Genomic DNA, 21,687 nt, shown 5'->3' with positions numbered 1-21,687 from the left:
TAAAAAAAAAAAAGCAAAATAACACCACAAAATAACACAAAATACAGCACGTACCAAATAAGAAGAGTGGCCCAGCCTTATCCTGAGTAAAGTACTAGTATGATGTTTATTGTATTATGTATTATGAATGTGTGCATTCATGGACCAAGGTGTGGCTAGTCTTATTGTATCTCAAGCATGGGGCTGAGATGTCAGCCTGTCATGAAACATTCTACTGATGTAATTGAAAATAACTTGTATTATTGATATAATTCATATGCAAGATCAGGCCATTTAATTCCACATGTACTTTTTCAGACTGTAGAAGACCACCTTAATATGCATGAAAGAGATAAGAGAGTAAAGAGAGAATTACGTAGCTGATGCAACTGATCAATATGTAACATGATACAATGGCTCAACACCACCGCCCCAAGCTTTTAACACCATCCAGAGTGCTTGAATATTAGGTAAAGGAAGTACCGATGGTGCCACGGTGGACCACCCAACAATGAATCCTGCAAGTCATGGTAGCTTCTGTCTGTGGTGCACCAGCTCTACGACCTCAGCTCTGCTGCTACAGAATACAAAAGAGCAAAGAAGCTCAAGAATATATTGCAACGGTGGTGCAACAGTGCAACTATCATGTTAGCATCTAATGTTATGTGTTCACTCGTGTGTTTGATTTGTAACCATCGTAATGGATGACACGTAACCATCTTTATGTATATGTGTTTCTCAGTCCAACCTGCTGACACTGCAGATGTTTGCTTCACCTTCAGTCAATGTACTGTTCAGCAGAAAGGGGAAAAATCAACATTATGAGCCTTGACTAACAGAGCCACTCCCTCTGGCTGCTCTGCATGATGGGCCCTGTGTCTGCTCCGTTAAATCACTGTGCTTTCTGGGAAATGTAGTCATGCCAAGTTGTCTGGATTACCCGGGCTGTGCAAGCTTAAATTAACTCAATTTAGGGGCTGTGGTTGACAACACTGAAATGACCCAGGTCTGTGCAAATAACTGAATGTTGGATGAGAAGTAAATGTTAGTGTGAAAGAAGGAGAAAGCAAATAAAAACAAAAAACAATAGGCAGGTTGAAAAATAGAAGTGCGTTTTAAAAAAAAATCTGCATGCAGAAATCCAAAAATTTACCCGTTTATCGTCCAGGTTCTGGAGCGCTTCTTTCCCAGTGCTCTCCCTTATCTCCACCTTCTTCGGCTGGGAGATGTCGGTCTGTCGGTCAATGACTCGCGAGGCACTCCTGCCTCTGCATGCCGAGAGCGCGTCAAAGTCCAGAGTCTTGCTGTCCGCGGAGCCTTCCACCGGGCAGAACATCCCACAGAATTTCTGCCTGGGCCTGGCGGGGCTGTCAGAGCCCATACTCTGGAAGAAGGCTGGCACTTCCCCGGCGGTTGACATGGCTGTGAGGATGCTCCGTGTGTCGCAGCTTCTTCAGCTTTTCTTATTCCTCCTGTCAGCTCCGCGCGCCTGGACAGCCACCGCCTTCACCGGGTTTCAAGCGCAGGTGGTCGCACTGTGACAAAGGGAAAACAATCTGTACGGCTAATGCCGCTTGAAAACACTCCCACGGTAGAGAGAGAACTGCACCACGGGCTGGAATTCTGTGGCTGATATTAGGGGAAAGGTAGATGAAAATCCTCCCGTTTCTCCCTACACATCAACAATTTTTGAATCGCTTACTCATGTGTCTGAACAAATCCTATATCCTTGCGCGAGTTATAAGTCAGCATAAGAGGGGGAGACCTACAGGAGAGGGAAAAAAAGATCCAATAAGCTATGGGAGGAGGATATTTCCCAATGGGGGATTACCTGTAGCCTGAGAGAAGCTGTCCAGACTCTGTTGGAGTGTGTTGATGGGTCCAAACTGGAGACTTGTTCTCCAAAAGCTCTGGTGTGCTGCCTGTCAGGGAGTCTTAACGCTGTGTAATGTAATATCTTCTGTAAAGCGTGTCATGCATTGTTAGGATGTCTCCGCGGGGCGTCTCTGTCAGACGTCTGAGGTCAAGAACTGATCAGGACCACGGAGAGTTCCACAAAGTCACACCCAGTCCTAACAATGACGGGCGCTGTCCCTTCAGCACCACACCCACCCCACACACACATACACACCTTAGCGTTCCACACCCAGTCAAGTTTGAAATAGTTTCAGCTGCAGGATCCACGCGACTCAAACCCATCTGATAACCCCGGTAAAACAGCACTTTCTTTGGTTAAAAAATGGTAAACTTTGTCCCTCTAACTTTAGTTCACCATCTTTTTAGCTAGGGGGAAAAATGGACTCTTAAGTTTTAACAACTCTATTCTGAGAATGTCTGAGCAGCAACACCCAGATTAAAATAACATAAAAGTGCATATTCTATAAATACACAGGAATGTACTGAAAATAAATCTATATGATGAAGAGGAAACATCAAAACAAAAGAAATATAATGCCAAATACAAGTCATGTGAATAATTACAATTATCCATTTAGTAAATCCCACGATAGGCTGTTTTGGGGGGCTTATTACTTCTAATTTTTCAGTTACTGTAAATGCCCTGAAACCCTCGCATCACCTGCATACAACTGAACACTGACTATTCATGTAGGAGGAGAGATCAGAGCTAAAACTTCTTGAAAGAAATCACATTATTCTTCAAAACCTTGGTAAAGCTGTTATTTACAACTTCTACAGCATTTAGAAGGCTGCTGGATTCCTCTGAATAGGTCTGCTACTGCTATCATGCTCAAAACTGCACTGTAAGCTGATCTGGTATCAGTCTGCAGGATCCAGTGATGCTGTCTTGGTCCCTGTTGGGAAACTTGCATGTCTCTGCAGCCATTTAGCATACATAGGACAGACATATGAAAATGCTGAATCATGGACTCATGAAAGTTGTATTTATGTTTTCAGACGCATCTTTAGGTATCAACAGGCTCGGAAACAATGAAACAGGTCTGTGTTGTAGGGCAACTGAAGAACGCACATTAACAAAGTTGATAAGCCAAAACACGTGAAATAACCTGGGTTTATATTGCCTGCAAAGCAATGCAGTTTAAATAGAGATTAAAAAAGAACTTCCATATCGTTCCAACTTGTCCTGGTCTGGTGTTGTAAAGGCATGACTTCTTTCTCACTACATGCCCATATTTTGTCCCAGGTCTTTCCTGCAAACAGGTCTTAAAATGTGCAGCAGTGCCAGGTTATTGTTGTATTTTTTTTTGTCTGTTGAGGACAGAACTTTTGGCAGACAGGTCCAGTACCTAAATTTCCGCTGTCCCAACTTTTTTTGTGTTGCAGGCCTGAAATGCACAAAACGGATAAAAGTAAATAAAAGTAATCAGTGCCCTTTTTTTTTTTTTTTTTTTACATTTGAACAGAAGTTGAACTTTGGGAAATGAGGGACACCGTGTTGGAGTTGGGATTCAGAATCAGCATCTCAGCTTCAACTGGTTGGTTTTTACTCTTTTTTTTTGCCCTCTCATAAATGTCAATAATCTCTCGTTATTCACTAAATCTTATAGTTTCTTTCTTACCTTTATATTGATCATTAACCCCCTGCAAAATCCCGCACTGCAAACTTCTGCTTATGCCACTGTTTTTCAAACTTTGCCCGCTTGACAGTTTTTAGTATCGCACTGTCTCTGCCCAGAAGTTTTTAATTCATCTGGTGTGGTCGCTTTGCTGTCATTTAGACGAGTAATGTTCAGTTCAGCCTGTTTAACAAAACCACATAGAGTACAGTACCCCTGCAGCCCCGCTGCATCTACAGTCTGATAAATGCTGAATGTTCAGAATGTGGAGGGACACTCTGCTCTGCCTGTATTTCGTCATAGCAAGCATGTTACTGGAGCAACAAAGCCCATCATAAAGTTCTAACATTATGGCAGTATGCATCAAGATCCGGGGTGTAATTAGTGCTTTCAAATAGCATCAAAGGTGCATCAAAGTCAGTTGATTTAAACCGCAGCGAAAGTCAGTAACATCCTGTCTACCTGGATGTGTCTTCATTAAGTTATCATGGCGCTAAAGTTGAGTTGCATTCAAACAATTTTAGTTGAACTTCCCTGTGAGGTTTGAATGAATTAATACTGCATGGTGATCGATAAGAACAGGAAGTAGGAGTCCACTCTAACACACATCATTGATGCCTGGCTTACAATACAGAGGCACAAGAGGCCATGGAAAACATTTTAGCACCGAGTCCACGTCGGCCCAGTTTCCATAACAACGTGGTGGGCTGTAAATGGCTTTGCTGATTCCATTCCCTCTCCCAGAGGACCATGACGGCTGCTGTGTGTGTGCGTTTTTTAACGTGTGGGTGAGTTGTCTTCTCTGCAGGAGAGGACTGCAAAGGCTAATAACTCTACGTCTACGTCTCCAAGTGTTGGTACTGCAGTTATGCCCAAAAGGTCCAAACTATGTCCTGACACTCCCACCCACCCCCTCGCCGAACTGTCTTCCCACAAACCAAAACAAAGGCTCAGAGCAGAGACAGGGAAAGTGTTTGATAATTAGAGGGGAAAGTTGGCAGGGGGCCCGATAAGCAGTTGGAAGAGGAGGAGGGAGTGTGTGGTCTCTGTACAGGAAGGGCACGGCCTTGGCATCCAGAACAGATGTAGGACAAGCGGCGAGATCAGCGAAATCTGTGTGGATCCTCTTATTGGCTGATCTCAGAGAAAACATGGGCGACTTTCTGAGTGGATTAGATTATTGGTCAGGTTCTAATCAGTTTACAGTCTGAAAACAAAAATTGAGATGCCTGAGCTAGCATTATGCTATTTTGTTTGTTTGTTTGTTTTGGAAATAGGAGTGTGTAGATTTGAGAATAAAAGCAAAAAAAATGCTGTATTCACAACATGTTATTACGAACAACTACACTCTGATGATATTAAGCTATCATGCAAGGCGCTGGCTTTACTATGAGGCAATTTGTGGTTCAGTGTCTTTTCCAGAGATGCTTCCGGAGGTGAACCAGAGGGGTAGGACAGGTCAAGAGGATGACCCAGTGTACTTCCTGGCCAGCAGACGCTCAATTATTCAGTGGATAGGACTGAAATTCCTTTTTGTGTGCCTGTCAAGTTTAATTTTGCCCCATCATCAGGTCAGAATGATTATTAGTATTACTTTGCTCTACCAAACACAATGACACAGTGGCAGTGAAGTGTGAAACACAACAAATACAAAACCACACGAACACAAACCCAGACAAAAAGATGTAAAAAGCACAACTTCAGAAGATAAAAACAATTCAGAATTGTTTCACTTCATTAAATGTTGTTTTACTGCATTTAGTTTAGTGACGCATCTAGTTCCTCGGGTTTTGTGACGTTTTGTTTTGAGAAAAGACGTCTTTCGTCTCCTGTGTGAAACGCGTTTTTTCCCATTTAGTTGACAAATGTTTTCTAACTTTTGTTGTATTTTTCTTCATGTTTTGTAAAATGTTATTTTTGTACAGTTGTGTGTTTAGCAGTGTTGTTCATGAATATCTTTTGCGTGTTCTGTCACTGTGCTTGGAAAATGGACGTGATTTCTGCTTGTTGTTTTCTCTGATGTAAGAGTTTTGCACAAAGAGATGCACACATAGCACAGCATTTCTGTATTCACCTGCGTTCTGTCCATCTCCATTCGTCCTCTCAACTTGTAGTGCAGAGATCTAAGCTCTGAGTGAAGCTTCACGAAAATGAATCTTTGTCTTTAGCTGAAGACAGCGCCCCCTGTCTGTTGTTTTTCCTAGTGGGCAGAGAAGTCCTTGCAGTTTACTATTTTTCAGAAATGACGAGCATCACTGTCCTACACGTATGCGAAGAGACGACAAGAAAACTAAAGCTGATGTCTCTTTGTTGCACCTTGTTCAAAGAGTGAGCAACAAACAACCACCAGCTAACATCACTTTCCACAAGTCAGTTTGGACATAACTGTTACATCTTACCACAAGTTGTTTTTTTGTTTTTTAAATAGCACATAAAATGACAAGAAATAAGAGTGAAACAAATCCCACACCAAAAAGTGCACCAAAAAAAAGGTGATTTTAGTTGGACCTATACCCACAGGTCTTTCTTTGCATACTTAAGTGCAGATAAGCAGCTGGAGCAAGCGCCTGCTTGCATGAACAGACATTTCAAACACTCCATTATACCAACTTTATCTCAAATGTGTTGGATATTTGTCACTGAAAATGGCTTCTTGCTGCAGTACATTCTGCTGAAAGCCGGGGAGATGAAGTCTCCTCGCCAGAGGGATAGAGATGGAGCCGGCCACCACCCTGTAACCCATAGTAACGCTGTCAGCTGCAGTGGGAGGAGCTACATGTCTCAGAGCTTTTGGATTGGCTGGGAACAGGTGTTGCGAGGTTCCATGTGGGGAGGAGGGAGCATCGATGTAGTGGGGGCTACTTTAAAGATCAGATCTTTGTTACTCGACTAAAAGTGTGACAACACATACTTGATACTTTATTCAAAGCCTGGACTGTGTTGACAAGTGGTGACATATATATGACTGCATTCCTACAACCCAACCTGAGCTGCATCATTTCTTGTGTTTATGTGGTTTAAATCACATTTTGTATCATCACACTGTCAGACTGACTACAAGCATTTCACAGGATGATGCAGTAAAGAGAGAAGTGCAGGCTGTCAGCCACAGGAGTGCAGTGCTTCCCCTCTGAACAGATTCACTGTTGTCCTCTTAGTGACCAGACAAAAGGTGTGTTCAGGGGCCCCATTGTGCAGTTTCAAATAGCCATAATCAGAACTGACATGGGGTCCTCCTGAAGGTCTTCGGGCTCTGGTTTCAATCTGCTTAAACATTCAGGTTACACTGGGTCGAAGCTTTCATGGACGACGGGTTGATGGTTTCTTCAGGGAAGAATTTGACATATGAAGAACTTTAAAGAACCAGGTGTCTGCAGGGAAACTAGGCTCAAATGTCCAGATGTGCAGTGAGCCGACATTTCAACAAATATGTCACTCTTTGGCATTCCAGTTTCTTCTACATTCACTTAGTGAAAGACACGATGGTCCTCTCAACCTTTTGTTCCCTCAGCTGATCTGAACATCCTCTTGCTGTCAGGCAGAGCTTACAGGACTTTCCAGGAAGTCGGAGAATTCCAGAGAAGCTCAGTGCCTCAGATTTCAGTCATTACTCAAACATTTGCAAAGCTTCTGCTGCTGTGGACTTGAACCACAGCCCAAAAAAAAAGTGGTTGAGGGCTGTGACAGCTGCTGAGTGTGACAGCATGTGAAATCAAGTGCACAGAGAGACAGTTTCAGAAAGTATACATCCTTTAAATTCAAAGGTTCCGCTTATTGCGACATGACAAAAAAATACTTCTTTTTTTTTTTTTTTTTTTTTAAAGTCTGGTTCTTACCAGGTCTTTAAATTAAGTAAATATAACTTCAGCTGAATTATAGCACACATTACACTGTGTCACTAAGCCAAAATGCAGAAGAAGTGTAAGTTCACTCTCACTGCTTCCTTAGGAATTAAGAAGGTGAGAAGCAGTCAGGTGTTTCTAATCAAATACACTTGATAAATTGACCGTGAGCAAGTGTGAGCACCACAATATAAGCAGAAGTTTTGGCAGTTTGCCGGTCAGGAGCATTTAGATGTGTGATGGCACAATGCCAAAGCGGAAAGACATCAGCAGGGATCTTAGAGAAGCAACTGCTGCCGCCCATAAATCTCCAAAGGGTTAAAAGGCCATTTCCAAACTATTTGGAGTCTACCATTCCACAGTGAGAAATATTATTCACAAGTGGAAAACATTCAGGACAGCTGTTAATCTTCTCAGGAGTGGACGTCCTAGCAAGTTCACCCCAAGGTCATACCCTCAAGAGCTTCATCTCAGACTCTACAGGCCTCAGTTAGCATGTTAAATGTTAAAGTTCATGACAGTAAACTAGAAAAAGACGGAACAAGTATGGGTCGTTTGAAAGGGTTGCAGGAGAAAGCCTCTTCTCTCTAAAAAGAACATGGCAGCACAGCTTAGGTTTGCAAAGCTGCATCTGAACAAAGCACAAGACTTCTGGAACAATGTCCTTTGGACAGACCAGAGCAAAGTGGAGATGTTTGGTCATAATAAACAGAATATCAGCATAAACGCCTCATACCAGCTGTTAAACACGGTGGTGGAGGGCTGATGATTTGGGCTTTTTTTGCAACCACAGGACCTGGACACCTTGCACTCACCGAGTCAGCCACAAACTCCTCTGTAAACCACAGTATTCTTGAGTCAAATGTGAGGCACGTAAATACAGAAGATAGATGACATTTTTGAAAATAACTAAAAGCTCAACAAAGTCGTCATAATCCAGTTTTTCTCAATTCCGGTCCTCATGACCCACCGCCCTGCATGTTTTCGATGTTTCCCTCCTCCACCACACCTGATTAAAATGATCAGCTCGTCATCAAGCTCTGCAGTGGCCTGATAAGGAGCCATTCATTTGAATCAGGTGTGGTGGAGGAGGGAAACATTGGTCATGAGGACCGGAACTGAGAAACACTGAATCTATCCTCAAAATGAAATCACATGTACTAAAAGTTTTTTTTTGTTTGTCTTTTTTATATAAACACTGCTTCTCCAATTTGACTGTTTTTTTGTTCAGTGAATAATGACGTGATGCATTAAGCCGTGCGTTTGCTCTGAAGGTTGTATTTACGTTATTTTTAAGACCAGATAAGGAACAGGTGATCTTTTTTTAATAGCTCAACACTGTGAGTTGTACAACCTTAGAATTTCATTCTTTTTCTGTATCTTTTACTACTACTGTAGAAAAAAGCAATGTGACACAAATCACCATCCACTACAGTTTCTGCTCATTTATCTAAGCAGATAAAACTGGACCTGATTTGATGGACAGTGCTTAGATCTGTAAACACTGTCCATCAACCTTCAAGGCATCCATGGTCATTTTAATTGAATGAGCCTGAAATTAAGCTAATTTTAAATTGAATACTAAAATAACAATAGCAGTAATAATAGCTCTCTAAACTTGGGATGGGTTTCCATCTAATACACAACAAAAACTGACAAAAAAAAAGGAGGAAAATTCATTTAAATAACCCATAAAATTCAAGCCCCTCAATTTCTATAGAACTTTTACACCAAAGGTTTCTGATAACTGCTGAAATTAAAAAGGCACAGTCACAAATGTCTTAATTCAGGTCATCTTTAATGATAAAATGTTCATCAATTTTATCAATGTAGTGGGGAAAAAAATTGAAGCAAAACGCATCATTACAATAACTACTGTTCGACCTTCGCAGCCTTGAGGGAAATCTCTTTCTGCGTCTTCCGTTTCTATGAATCGGGCCCTGCCGTCAACAATAGGGGTTGTGTTTTTAGCCTTTTTCTTTCAAAACACAATGTGCGTCAAACTCAACTCCCGCTCTGTGCGTTCGTCTCTCTATAAAGTCGGGAAAAAAGAAAAACAAACAAACGAACAAAAGAAAATTAACCCTAAATATTAAAACAAACTACTCAGGAAAGAATGATTCATAATTCCACTTTCAAAAGCTGCACGTGCAAACAGGCAGAAGCGTGAGGGCTGCAACGAACACGAGTCTCTGGTGGTTGTTAAAGGAGTCCTTTACAAGAAATTTTAAAAGAAGTGTGTGCTAATTATTCACCGGCGAGGCTAATTTCACTGCGTCTTCAGCGACCGAGCTTTTGTTTTTTCTCCTCTTCACAACGAGATCTATTTTGAACCTGAAACAAGGCGGATCCATGACTTACTGTTGTGCGACAATGTTTAAGTGCAAAAAAAATTAAACAAGCTATTTGCAAAGGCAGCTATGAAGACCTTTACCGCGACATTTCATGTCAAAGTTCGTCTGTCGACGCAGAGGTCCGCAGGCCGAGAAAGAAGAACAACGCTGAAAGCCGCCTTCGCTTTTCTCCTGAATGACTGAAAACACTTGCTGCTGCTGCTGTCCAAGTTTAGATCTCACAGCACGCAAGATCTCTAGGAATCATTTCACCTCTGCATGGAACCACTCTACGCCACACCGGCTGTGGCTTTTCATGCTAAAATAACACAAAAGGATGTGAGCCTCTATGCTGCAGTCTGCCTCACGGATGCTGAACTTTAACATCAAGTTTTGCAGTGGACATGGCAGCCAAGCTTCTCCAAACACCCCCCCAACCCCCTCAGTTGATTAGAAGCTGCTGCTTTAGCAGCGTCATATAGAGGTGAGAGTCACCACTCTGCCTGTCCACAGTCAGACTCTGAGGAAGCATCCCTTCATCTGCAGCCTCATGGAGTATTTCTGCTCCTTTACTTGGCATTTTTGGCAACGTGTTGGAGTACAGGACTGGCTATGTTGGATGCTTTATCCAAAACAGTGGCAGTTTCATATCTTGGAAAAAAAATTTAAATAAAAAAACCTTCTATAAAAAGAAAGATTTAGCCTTACGTTTCTTCATGAAATACCTCTGACTTTTTAAAACAAAAATCCCTCGATACCTTGCAAAACAAACTATTAAAACGATGTAACACCCAGCCTCGTGTGAAGTCAGAGTAAGCAGGAGATGGAGCTGCAGACAAACCAGGAGGCTCACAAGAGGCTCGGTGTGGACACAGAAGCAGTCCGGACAGCCAACAGAAACTTTCTCTGGAGCACACGGTCCCAAGTCAGATCTGTACACGTGTTACTGTGCACAGAACCTGCCCGCAAACAACTCACATCTCCCGTACACCCTGTTTTCCGGTTATTGTCGATTCACAACACACCGTGTGAATTCAGACGCGGCTTTCTCTACTTTCCGTCACAGAAACAGTGAAAATAAAATGGACACATGAATCTCTGGTGGCATACGGAAGCAGAGAGCTCTTATAGTTTGTGTTGGCCACTGTGGTAACTCCTTCAATTGTAAAAACTTCCTAATAAACGACCACTGAATCTAAATTAAATGAACAAAAAAAAAAAAAGATATTTCTTAAAGAAACAGAAACAAAATGGCTACTTTCAGGGACAAAAAAAAAAAGGCATGATCACATCTTCAGTATGCGTAGCTGACTGAATTTGGTCGAACCCTAACGAGATCGAGTGCTGGGCTACTGCTGCAGGTGGCACAATCTGTGGTCAGTCCTCCTCTACTGTCACATGATCAGAGGGCACCAAAAAAAGACATGCAGTAGAGGAGTTTGGTTTAATGCTGCAACCCTCCCTGTAAACCCACCCATCGAAGGCTTTTAAACCCAATTGTTGGGGAAAGGGGATATGACCTTACTCATTCTTGAAAAGCTCGTACAAATGAGTGAGGGAGTCATGGAGTGGAGACGGGGATATCTACAGACAATCAGAACAGCCGATCAAGAAAAAACAGCGAGAGGAAGGAGGGGAAACGGCGGGAGAAAGCAGATGCGTTTCTCCTGAGAACATGTCATATCTCAGGGCGGAGGAGGGGAAGCGAGGGCAGGCGGGATGGAGGGAGGGGAGGCGGGCATTCCTCTCGCGACAGCTAAACTTTCTCCAACAGCTCGTGGCCACTTGTCAGGCACTTTTCTACAGATTCGGGTTCAGAAGGAGCTGGCGGGTGGCGTGGTCAACCTCTTTCCAATGTAGACCCTGAGAAACAGAGAAGAAGGTGGTTTGCAAATGATTCAAATGAGCTGGTTGAGAGGATTCAATCAAACAGATATGAAAGGATACTTCCACAGGAGAAAAAACAAACAAGCACTTTTTATTTCAAATAGAGAGAAAAAAAAGGATTTATTTTACAACATATCAAAGCCCAGGACGTCCAGCGGGGTTGTGATGGCTTGCTCAATGACTTGTTTCAGACCTCATGGTGTTCAACATGACTGCTGTACTGACTGAGGAAGCCTGAGTGTTATCACAAACAGGACACTGCTGGGAGTGTCAGAGCCGGATCTGAGGCAGCAGGTGTGCAGCAGCTGCTCAGCAGAGACCAACAGACACAGCTGACTCCTGCCTGTGGCCTACAGCTCCCTCTGCTGGACAAACTATGGCTATCACCGCAGCCTGGCCCCGAACCAGTTGGTGATATTCAGCTGTATCAACAGCATAAACCGGCTGTTCATTTTGTTTTAGGCGCTGAAAATTCTATGAGTGATTATAATTAATCTACTAAAAGCAACCTGTGATGCAATAAAACGTGCTTTCACAGCTACTAGGTCGTTGTTTTGTGTTTGTAATTTAGAGTCGAGAGGTCACTTCCTCTATGAAATCTTGTCTTAAAACAACAACAAAAAAGACTATTTTGACTTAAGTAAAAACGGCAGATTGTTACTTTAAGTGCGATAAATTTCTTTTTAAAAACTAAACTACAGATGCCGTAGTTGGACCAGATTCTGACACAAGAAACACTAAATCTAATGATGTACTTATCATCCACTCACTGGCTCCTACGGAAAAGCGGCAATCCTTCCTGTCAAACACGTGTGCACACGCATTGATAGAACCATCTCCAATTAGCACCCATTGGCAGCACAATGAGTCCATAAAGTAACAAATGGCCATCTTGAGCTTCCATTCCTCGGTCAATGGATGAGACGTAAAGTTGGATGTTTGTAAGCTCGTTTCTGACTTTTGTTTCTATTATTTGTCACTAATTGTTGTTTTTCCCCGTTGACATGTAATCCAGGACTCTGTATCAGCAACTGATTGTTGGCCTTACATTAGAGAGTGAATGTATCTGAGATGTATGTTTTAATCAGAAACGCATCAGTTATGATGTTTGCACGGTGCAGAAATCTAAAAGTGCTCATTCAAAGCTTACATACCCGGTTATCAAAACTCACCTATAGAGACCTCTGATCATTATTATCATATTTTGTCATTTTTTTGTTTATTTTACAACTGCGATTAAATACGTATTTTGCGAGACAAACCTCAAAGCAATCATTTCCTTGCACTTAGTGGGAGCCACAGACTGCAGTAACAACCAAGTGAACAGTAGGTGGCAGCAGCACAAAGCTCAATCTGCCGCTAAAACAGAAAAGAAGACAAGCTAACGCAGCAGCAAATTCAGTTAGCTTTGATAGACTTGTAACCAAAGCAGATGGTGATTTAGTAGGTTATTACCCTCTGCATGATGGTTGCGAACCAATAAATATAAATTAACAGCCTGTACATGCTAACGCACATCCGAGGCTGTGTCTAATCCAGTTGGTCACAAGCTTAGCGATGCTAGTCGTTAGCCTCTTTAGGCTAAGAGACGGTAAATGATCCAGACTCGCTGCGTTAAATGCATGAGTTACTGTCTAAGTCGAATGAATATTCGCCCTCTAATTTCTCACCTTACAAGTGGTTGGGTCAGTAGCTGCCTTTACCATGGATATAGCCTCCTGCAACACGGATATAGCCTTTTCTGAGTTCTAAACAGTCTATATTTGTCCCTCTTACTGTGCCGTATGGCAAGGCACCAAGTGGGAACCCACTGCACTTTGAAGTGACTCAGCTTTTCTGTCGCACCGTATGAAATTTCATCTGTAAATTCTTATTCACAATATAATCCAATACAGTGCACCAGCAGTAATGTGTTTGGAAGTTTTACACTACATGGGTGGAAACAGACCATCACATATTGAGGTCTGGAGCCAACAGAGTGAGTTGACACTAATGTCTGCTTCTCATTTGTTGATTCTTCTTCGCTGAAAATGTTGGATTACAGTAAACATCTCCACCCCCTAAGCTGAACAACTCATCATAGATTTTTTTTTAAAACGACAGTTTAAAACAATTATTTGACCTCAAACATGTTCATATATATCAATATAAGCCTGGAAAAAAATAAAAATACACCATGGTCAAGAGTCATTGCCACTGTCAGTGTTGTACACACAGACGCTGCAAGTGGAAACGTGATTTGTGGCGTTTGCGTCTTACCCCAGCCCCAGAGCAACGATGTGCGATAGCAGCAGCGAGGGGATGAAGACTTTGAGAAACTCGGCAGAGAAGATGCCTCCTTTCTTCATGGCCCCGGTCTTCCTCATGCTGAGCGTTACCGACCGTCGAGGGTGACGGAAATGAAATTCCCTGCAAGAAAGAAAATTAACCACACTCATTTCAGATGCCACCAGACACGTATCCGAGGTAAACATGCATCCAAACGCCTCACAGTGTCAGCCATCTGTGAAGCAAAATTGTCATTCTGTGTCCAAGGCTTCTCACTTCAGAGTCTGCTTCTTTTCTTCGTCACTGACTGAAAGACTGTGGTGGCTGAATGATCGGCTGAATTAGCAAGGGGGGAAATGATCTTTAGCTGTGATCCAACGGTAGTTTCTAATGTTGCAGTCGATTACTGAAAAGAAGCATTAAAGTCCATTAAAATATATTAAAAGATAAGAAAAATGAGACCGATTATTAAGGTTAAAGTTATGACTCGGTGCAAGGGTGTTCATAAAACTGACACGAGCCGTTAGGAAGATGAAGGGGTCATTATGTACGTCTGAGTGTTTATTACAGTTGTAATCCAGGCGGGAATGCAGATTTTTGGTGATGTCATGTCAGTTTTACACACCCCTTCACATAAGACTTCTATAGCAGAGGACTAAACCTTTGACTGTTTCCGTTTGCATTGAAATTTCATCGCAGCAGGCTCCATTTTTGTGCAGCTAAACACTTTTATCACCATAATCACAAACGCCTCTTTCTGCACCGACGAGCAGCCGAGTGTGTTCAGTTGCCATGGAGACAGAAGGCTGAAGTTTACATAACTTAGACGTACTTGGGGGGAATGTTTTCCGGTCGACTGGACCAGTCGGCGACCCAATCTGCGTCCTTCATCAGGATGTCCATGTCCCTCTCCTTGTCCAAGACGTCCTCTTCAGACTGAAGGAACAAAACGCACAACAGTCTTTAACAGTCTGACGCCGCAGACTTGCTCTATAAAGCAACTTTTGTCAGGACAAACAGGACATGTTCTGAATACTTGTATATGCATGTGCAACAAACAGAAGCTCGCTCTAAAATCACTTCCTGACACCATCAACAAACATAAAGAAAAAAGAAAACAAGCAATCCGCTGTCCTGTGAGAGACGGAATGGTAATGGTGAGCACAAGCTGAAAGCGAAAAAAAAGAAAAATCTACTCTCAGTGAGGAAGCCATCTCCACAGAAACAACAGGCAGGCAGCAGTTGTTCACACACAGCACCTCAGGGGCCAGTGGTTGAGGTTGCCATGGCAACAGAGTGATGGAAAAGCTGAGGAGGCACACAAGCTCTTACTTGGCTGTCTCCTCTGCCGGTCACGTCCACATCGAAGATGATCTGTCCCTCCTCCTGGGGAGAGTGGGGCCGCGGAGGACTGTGGATTCACAGCAGACAAACCAGAGGCCTTTTACATCAGCAAATTCCTGACACTTCTATGCACCGACTGAAGATCACATGAAAGACCAACAGCCTAATGACCAATCCCAAAGCAGCAGAACCATTCCGCTAGAGTAGATCTATTGATAACCTCTGAGTGCGTGCTCGGTTACTAGTTAATAAACTACCTGGAAAACATACATGACAAACCTTGAGCACGAAGTTTCCTTTTACCTTCGTGGTATCAGTGTGATAAAGGACAGATAAGTTATTACAGTTCTGTTACAGCAGTTATAACAGACAACTGGGACACTTTTGGATAGTCCTATGACTCATGAGTGGTAAACAAAATGATTGAACCAACTGTGTGATTGGATATTTGCTGATTGAGGAAACTTTCCAGTTCTTTTGTCTTTATTTTCTGACACTTTACAAGCTGAGCCAAAGAAGTTACACAACTTCAGTAAAAACATGATGAAAAAGCAACTTGCGGCTCTAATACTTGCCCTCCTTGTGATCTATTAATGCTTACAAATGTCATCTTGAGTTCAATGTTTGACCAGTCCGTTACTCACAGTAAAGTCCAGCTGCTCCTGTACTCTGACCTTTCTTATGAAATGTGTATGGCGGTCTGTGTAAAGAAACATTTTCTTGGTTAACTTGGAGCGCCCTGACACACGTATTGTTCTAAAAGTGGTAGAAGCAGTGTTATGTTGATGTTTGTGTTCCTGCTTAGCTCAGAGTCGCCAGCTAACACAATGTCCTTGGCTCAAATACTTGAAAACATCCTCAGGTGACTCACTGACAGCTGACAGTCCAGCTTGCTGATAAGGTCAGCTTTATCGCCGTCTTCAGGGTTACACATGAGCACATGATGTGGACACAGGATGAAGGGTCATATTTTCCTAACATGTCAACAAATGTGAGGTAAGAAGATGTTTACGTGCATGTATGATTATATTTGTGGAAGAAAATCAAACCTTGATAGGCTGGCGCCTCTGATTCAAAGCTGACTCAACACAGCACCAGCCACTCCTCAATGTTGGGTGGATTCTTGTTTTCCAAATATGTTTTTGGAGGTTAAGTTTCCCTTTGTTATAAAATTGTTGTGAAATGAGCTCTGTTTGGATAGATTGTCTTCAAATAAAGGATGCAACAGCAGAGTCCAAACTTTCCTGCCCAATAGGAACTACGCAAAAACGTGGGTGGTCGTAACACAGCTGAATGCATTACGCATCTCAGGCATGTTATGGTATTTTGCACTATAACATGCTCGAGATGATAGCCGACCAAAATCTTGATATGAATCAGCATTCCTAGCAATACTTTAAAAAAAAAAAAAAACAACATATCAGCACAAACACCTCATCCCAACTCTCAAGCACGGTGGTGGAGGGCTGATGGTTTGGGCTTGTTCTGCAGCCACAGGACCTGGGCACCCTGCAGTCATCGGTCCACCATGAACTCATCTGTATACCAAAGTATCCTAGAGTCAGATGTGAGGCCATCTGTCCCACAGCTAAAGCTTGGCTGAAACTGGCTCATCAACAGGACAATGATCCCAAACACAGCAGCAGATCTACAATATAAGGGCTGAAATAAATACATAAAGGCATCACAATGGTCCAGACCTCAACTTGACTGAAACAGCACAACAGAAAATTTCTTGCTTAAAAAGTGGTTCCACAAGCTGCTGAATGATTGACAGAACTTCTGTCGCCTGTTCAATAAATAATGACACAGTGACATGTGTCACATGACCTGCTGTTCATCTCAGGCTGTATTTACCCACTTCTACAATCTGATAAGGACCACATTAAGTTTTATTAGATCCTGATACGTGAAACGCTGAAACTAAAAGAGGATGTACTTGGTTCACACACGGAAATTCAGATTGAAATCATAGATCATGATTCTACCAAAAAGGTTCTAAATTAATTATTCCTACAAAAAAAGAAACACAGCATCCCTTCATGAGTTCTTAATGTTCGTTTAACAGATGGAGAGCCATCTTTGAAGGAAAATAAAAGCTCAAAACAAAAATGAGTAACGCTGGGGCTGAGAGAGAATCTAAAGAAGCTTTCGCCTCCGATCACGGGATCTTTCGAACGGCAAAGTGTTCGTAAGGCTACCTGTCACAGGAGGAGTTGCTGCGGCTGGACTCGTGCTGGGCGTCCAACAGGATCTTCTCCATGTCCCCGTTGTGGATTGAGGAAGAGGAAGGGACATGCTCCAGTCCCCCCACTATGGCCTCCTCCTCCTCCACCTGCGGGAGGGGCAGCAGGCCAACAGTGGAGGAGGACTGGGCTTGATGAGCTCTGTTCATCTCCAACTCTACCCAGGACCCTGGGAGGAGAAACAGAAAAATTGTGAATTTTCTCGTTCGTTTCCTACCATGTTCACATCCATGCTTTAGGTGCACTTCAAATTACTTTATTGGAAACTGTTGTGAAGTAGAGACATGAAACATGCTTTAAGGAGGGAAAAAAAGTGCTCAAATAAAAAAGAAAAAGAAATCTAGTGTTCCTGGTTCCTGACCGCAGCGCATTACTTAGCACGCACCAGTATTACCAGATATCGTGACAAAATGGAGCCTATCCCAGTTGCCATCGGGAAAGAGGCAGCGCACACAATGGACAGGTCGCCAGTCCACCACAGGACCAGCACAGACACAAACAACCACGCATAAATCACCAATGTTTTTGGACTGTGGGAGGAAGCTGGAGTACGTGGAGAGAACCCAGCGAACACTGGGAGAACATTCTAACGCCACACATCAAGGCCCCAGGCAACATTCAAACCAGGACTCGTCTTGCTATGAGCTGACAGTGCTAACCACCATGCAGCAATATGTTTATGTGTTTCAATAAAATAGAGGAGACAATAAGCCTTCAACTCAGTTCCCTACCTTGTACCTCCAGTACTCCCAACATCGACAGAGTGGCTGCCTTTTTTCCTCCCCTAATCTATCATTTCTAGGCTACACGATGTGCATGTATGTCACACTTACTGAATCCCAGCTGCACACAGCATTGAAAATGCGTCCACCTCCAGAAGAATCCATTCTTCTAAGCCACCCTTTGTTGTATTCAATCTGCACCTCCCACACTAAGAGGAGAGAAGCTTGAGAAACCATGTCGATGGCACTATTTTGAGTTGTGTCACTGACGTGACGGTCACCTGTTTGTATGGGGAGGGGTGGGGAAACGGGGATCCCACTATGGGAGGATCAAGTATGAGATTTAGGATTGCTTACACAGGCAAATTGCGTATGTGGAGCAACCTCATATAAGCAAATGCACTGAGGCAACAAGGCTTATGGATGACTTTGGTCCAAAAAAGTAACTCCAGCTACTGCTGCAAAGGTTTGTTTGATTGTAAAAGATTTTCTCTAAAACAGATATTATTTTGTTTTGGTGAGTTTTGCTGAATTTCTCCGAACAAAGTTTCAATTATTTTTCATCCAGATTCCATGTCTCTTCTGACGAGACTCGGACACTAAATGAGGAAACTTGCAATAAACTGCACAGAGAGAGCACAAAGAGCTGCCATTCCAATGGCCATTACTCTGTTTCAATCTTTCACTTATTCACCTCCAGAGGTAAAAACAGACTCTCAATACGTAAGCATTGTGTTGCACAAAACAGAGGCTCAACTAAGTCTACACAAGATGAGTGGATTGAATGTACGCGTTTGTACCAAAAGACACAAAACAAAGAAGCTTGTCATAGCCTGTCAAAGAACTTCTCTGTTTTAAACATATGTGGACACAACTGACTGGGTGTTCTGATAAGAGTCAGGAACCATAATCTGTGTCAACAAACCAATAAAACTAATATCCTGTTCAGAAAATCTTCCCAAAGGAGCAAAGTTTTCCTCATATTTATTACAAAAAAATCCACACCGTCCATCCTCTTGTGTGCTGGGTTAGCCGGTTATGTCGTGTCAAAATGTCCACCTGAAGTCTTTGACAAGTTGGGAGTATCACACAAAAAGTTTTTACTAAGAAGGCCGAAGGGGGGAAAAGGAAAATGTCAGAAGTTACGACGCGATCCGAAGCTGGGAGGAAAAAAGATGAACCATCAGTCAAAGACGCTGAGGAGTAACGTTCTATTTATTGCTGAGTGATGAGAGAGCAGTAAATGCTTACGTGCGTGTGTACTGTGCTCGTAGACCTTGACTGGGATATATAATGCTTTCCCGGTTTGTACGTGAGCTCCAGCATGGACTGGCAGCTGAAAAGGCACAGCATGTCAGAGCCGGGTGACAAATATAGAGGAGGGGCAGGTTAGGTTAGTGACAGGGTGGGGAAGAAATTCTTTGCCATCCCTCATCATGCGCTATCACAACACTCCCCCCCCCAGAAAAACAAATAAAGAGGAGGGCCTCTTTATTTGTCACACGACCCCATAAAAGTGAGTAAACAGCATGTTGTACACGCCACCTAAACAGGGAATCTCTCCCCCATAAACAGGCATCGACTCAGCACTCGCACTCATCCTGTGGATTACACAGCGGACCGCAGGCCAAGCTGCTGTCCACAGCCCATTGTCTCCACTCCGTGGACTAAAACCACGTTGCCATGGCGCCGACGCTTCCGAACATTCTGGCCTCAGAGACGTTATCAGCTGTTGGATCGGCTTATCAAAGGGAGACACGATGTGACCTCTTGCCTGAAGACTTTGTGTATTACATAAAAAAAAAAAAACACTTATGAGCAACTTCTGTTGTCTCACAACAGAACACGCGGCTATCCTTTACCAGCTGATAAAAAAATAAGGCCTCGCTCTCCTTAAAGCTGTGCATCAGCATGTACCAGCTACAAAGAATATAGAGAGTTCAGGTTAAGTCTGATGCAATCATGAGCATCACGTTTATCTGCCAAATAGCAGAGCTAGACTTACCAAAAATCTTGTTGGATTAATGTTGCGAGGCAGAGAGTTTACGGGCAGAAATGTATACAATAAGATACCAAGTTTGGGCTGTTGGACATGACACACAGCAGAACGACAGGAATATGAGGATAATGATGTAACATTCTGATAAAAGCCAACACTTGTTATGTTTATGTCATAGCTGGGTGAAACATTATCACCCATTTCCCAAAAGATGGCCAAAAAAAAAACCCATCTATGTGCATCTCAGATGAGATGCTGGAAAGTTTGTCTCCAGGCTCCGTGGGCTGCGTGCAGTAACACCTCCCTCGTCTTCATCATGTCCAAAACGTCTGTCCCCTCGCCGCTGAGGCCATAAATAGTATGCCAAGCCACGGCCCCCCCATAGTCTTGCAAAACTTACCACAGCAGCCCTGTCGGCAGTGCCCTGAGTCAGTGCAGCAGGGTAATAAACACCCCTTTGTTTACGTCTCCAATGGCCGATATAAGCCGAGGTCTGACACATAAGGCCGCCTCAGTTACACAAGCAGAATTTATAAAGAACTGCCCAAGAATTTACGGTCAACCCTGTAAAACTAATGCGGAGTGACTTGAAACGTATTTATACTAAAACAACAATGTTCTTAACATTATCAAGTCTACTACCTGAAATAACAATACGTAAATGAGTGAAATGATGCATAACTTTAGTTTATCTTAAATGTACTCACTATAATGTATCGTAAGTGTGTGTAAATGATCAAAATGCCTTTGCGGAGTTTTTACCAGCTTTCACTTATTTCCTTTATCCTTGTTGACAACACTTCAGCCCGCCTCCACCCTCTACACTAATCAGTGATTGGTTTATTTGCTTGTCAATCAGGCATGGAGGATCGCCATTGGTCGCAGCGCTGTCATCGTACACACGGAACATAGCGTTCTAATTAGAACGCTATGCTCCCCATTCGGTAAAAGCTTCGCGTTGAAACAAAATATATATATATATGAGCACATTAAGCAGACCCTATTGAATGAACCCCACAAATTAATTTCAACGACACATAATGTGGCGTTCTTGAAGAAAAAGACACACTGACAGGGTGTTACAGAACAGCATTCAGCCTACCGTTTAGCCCCGAGTCTCCGTTGTCTGTAGAAGTAACGTTAGCAGCGTCAGACATTGTCGTGCCTGGTGAGCAGGGTGGGTTGCATTAAGGACTCAAGTCAGTGCAAGCCGTGCACCGCCTTATCTATACACATTCAGGCGCGCGGTAGCACAAGTGGCCCGAACTGTCCTCAGTCTTGTGTTTAAAAAAGGGGGCTAGCTGAGCTAAAGCGCCACAGCCGTTAGTTTTCGCTGGTTAGCTGGTCTGGAGGCAGCAGTGGCGGCGGGCCGATCAGATCACATCTCCTCTGAGCTGGGTGATGACGTAACTCCGCCTGATTGATACGAGAGGAAGAGGGCGTCGAATTACTTATTACGTAACTACTTCAAAAAAGAAAACACGCATATGATGGATGTTGCAGGCATAAGCTATAAGCATCAATATATTAG

At 43.0% G+C, this 21,687-nt stretch overlaps 2 protein-coding genes across 3 annotated transcripts in view; both read right to left on the bottom strand.

Annotated features, from left to right (window-relative positions):
• dpysl2b (dihydropyrimidinase like 2b) overlaps positions 1-1,934 on the bottom strand; it is a 29,653-nt gene extending 27,719 nt beyond the window's left edge. Inside the window, exons 1-2 of one of the 2 annotated variants that reach the window (XM_072371306.1) lie at positions 1,811-1,934; positions 1,133-1,514 (exon numbers count right to left, since the gene is read on the bottom strand). In XM_072371306.1, the coding sequence (XP_072227407.1) occupies positions 1,133-1,399 (267 nt within the window). In that variant the 5' untranslated portion in view covers positions 1,400-1,514; positions 1,811-1,934. Of the gene's footprint in view, positions 1-1,132 lie in introns of both variants that reach the window. The other variant, XM_072371305.1, reaches the window with a different exon arrangement.
• A 7,204-nt stretch (positions 1,935-9,138) lies between these two features.
• bnip3lb (BCL2 interacting protein 3 like b) lies at positions 9,139-21,554 on the bottom strand. The gene is made up of 6 exons (XM_072371312.1): positions 21,259-21,554; positions 17,391-17,604; positions 15,178-15,256; positions 14,678-14,781; positions 13,837-13,986; positions 9,139-11,553 (listed from the first exon to the last, which is right to left on the bottom strand). Exons 1-6 carry the CDS (start codon positions 21,311-21,313, stop codon positions 11,505-11,507), a joined length of 651 nt encoding a protein of 216 aa, XP_072227413.1. The 5' UTR covers positions 21,314-21,554; the 3' UTR covers positions 9,139-11,504.
• Positions 21,555-21,687: the final 133 nt, after the last annotated feature.

The sequence above is a fragment of the Leuresthes tenuis genome, unplaced genomic scaffold (genome assembly GCF_036924035.1).
Source record: "Leuresthes tenuis unplaced genomic scaffold, fLeuTen1.0.hap1 SCAF_19, whole genome shotgun sequence".
NCBI classification, from domain to species: domain Eukaryota; kingdom Metazoa; phylum Chordata; class Actinopteri; order Atheriniformes; family Atherinopsidae; genus Leuresthes; species Leuresthes tenuis.
Note: the sequence above shows the minus strand (reverse complement) of the source record. Positions and strands in the feature narration are given on the sequence as shown.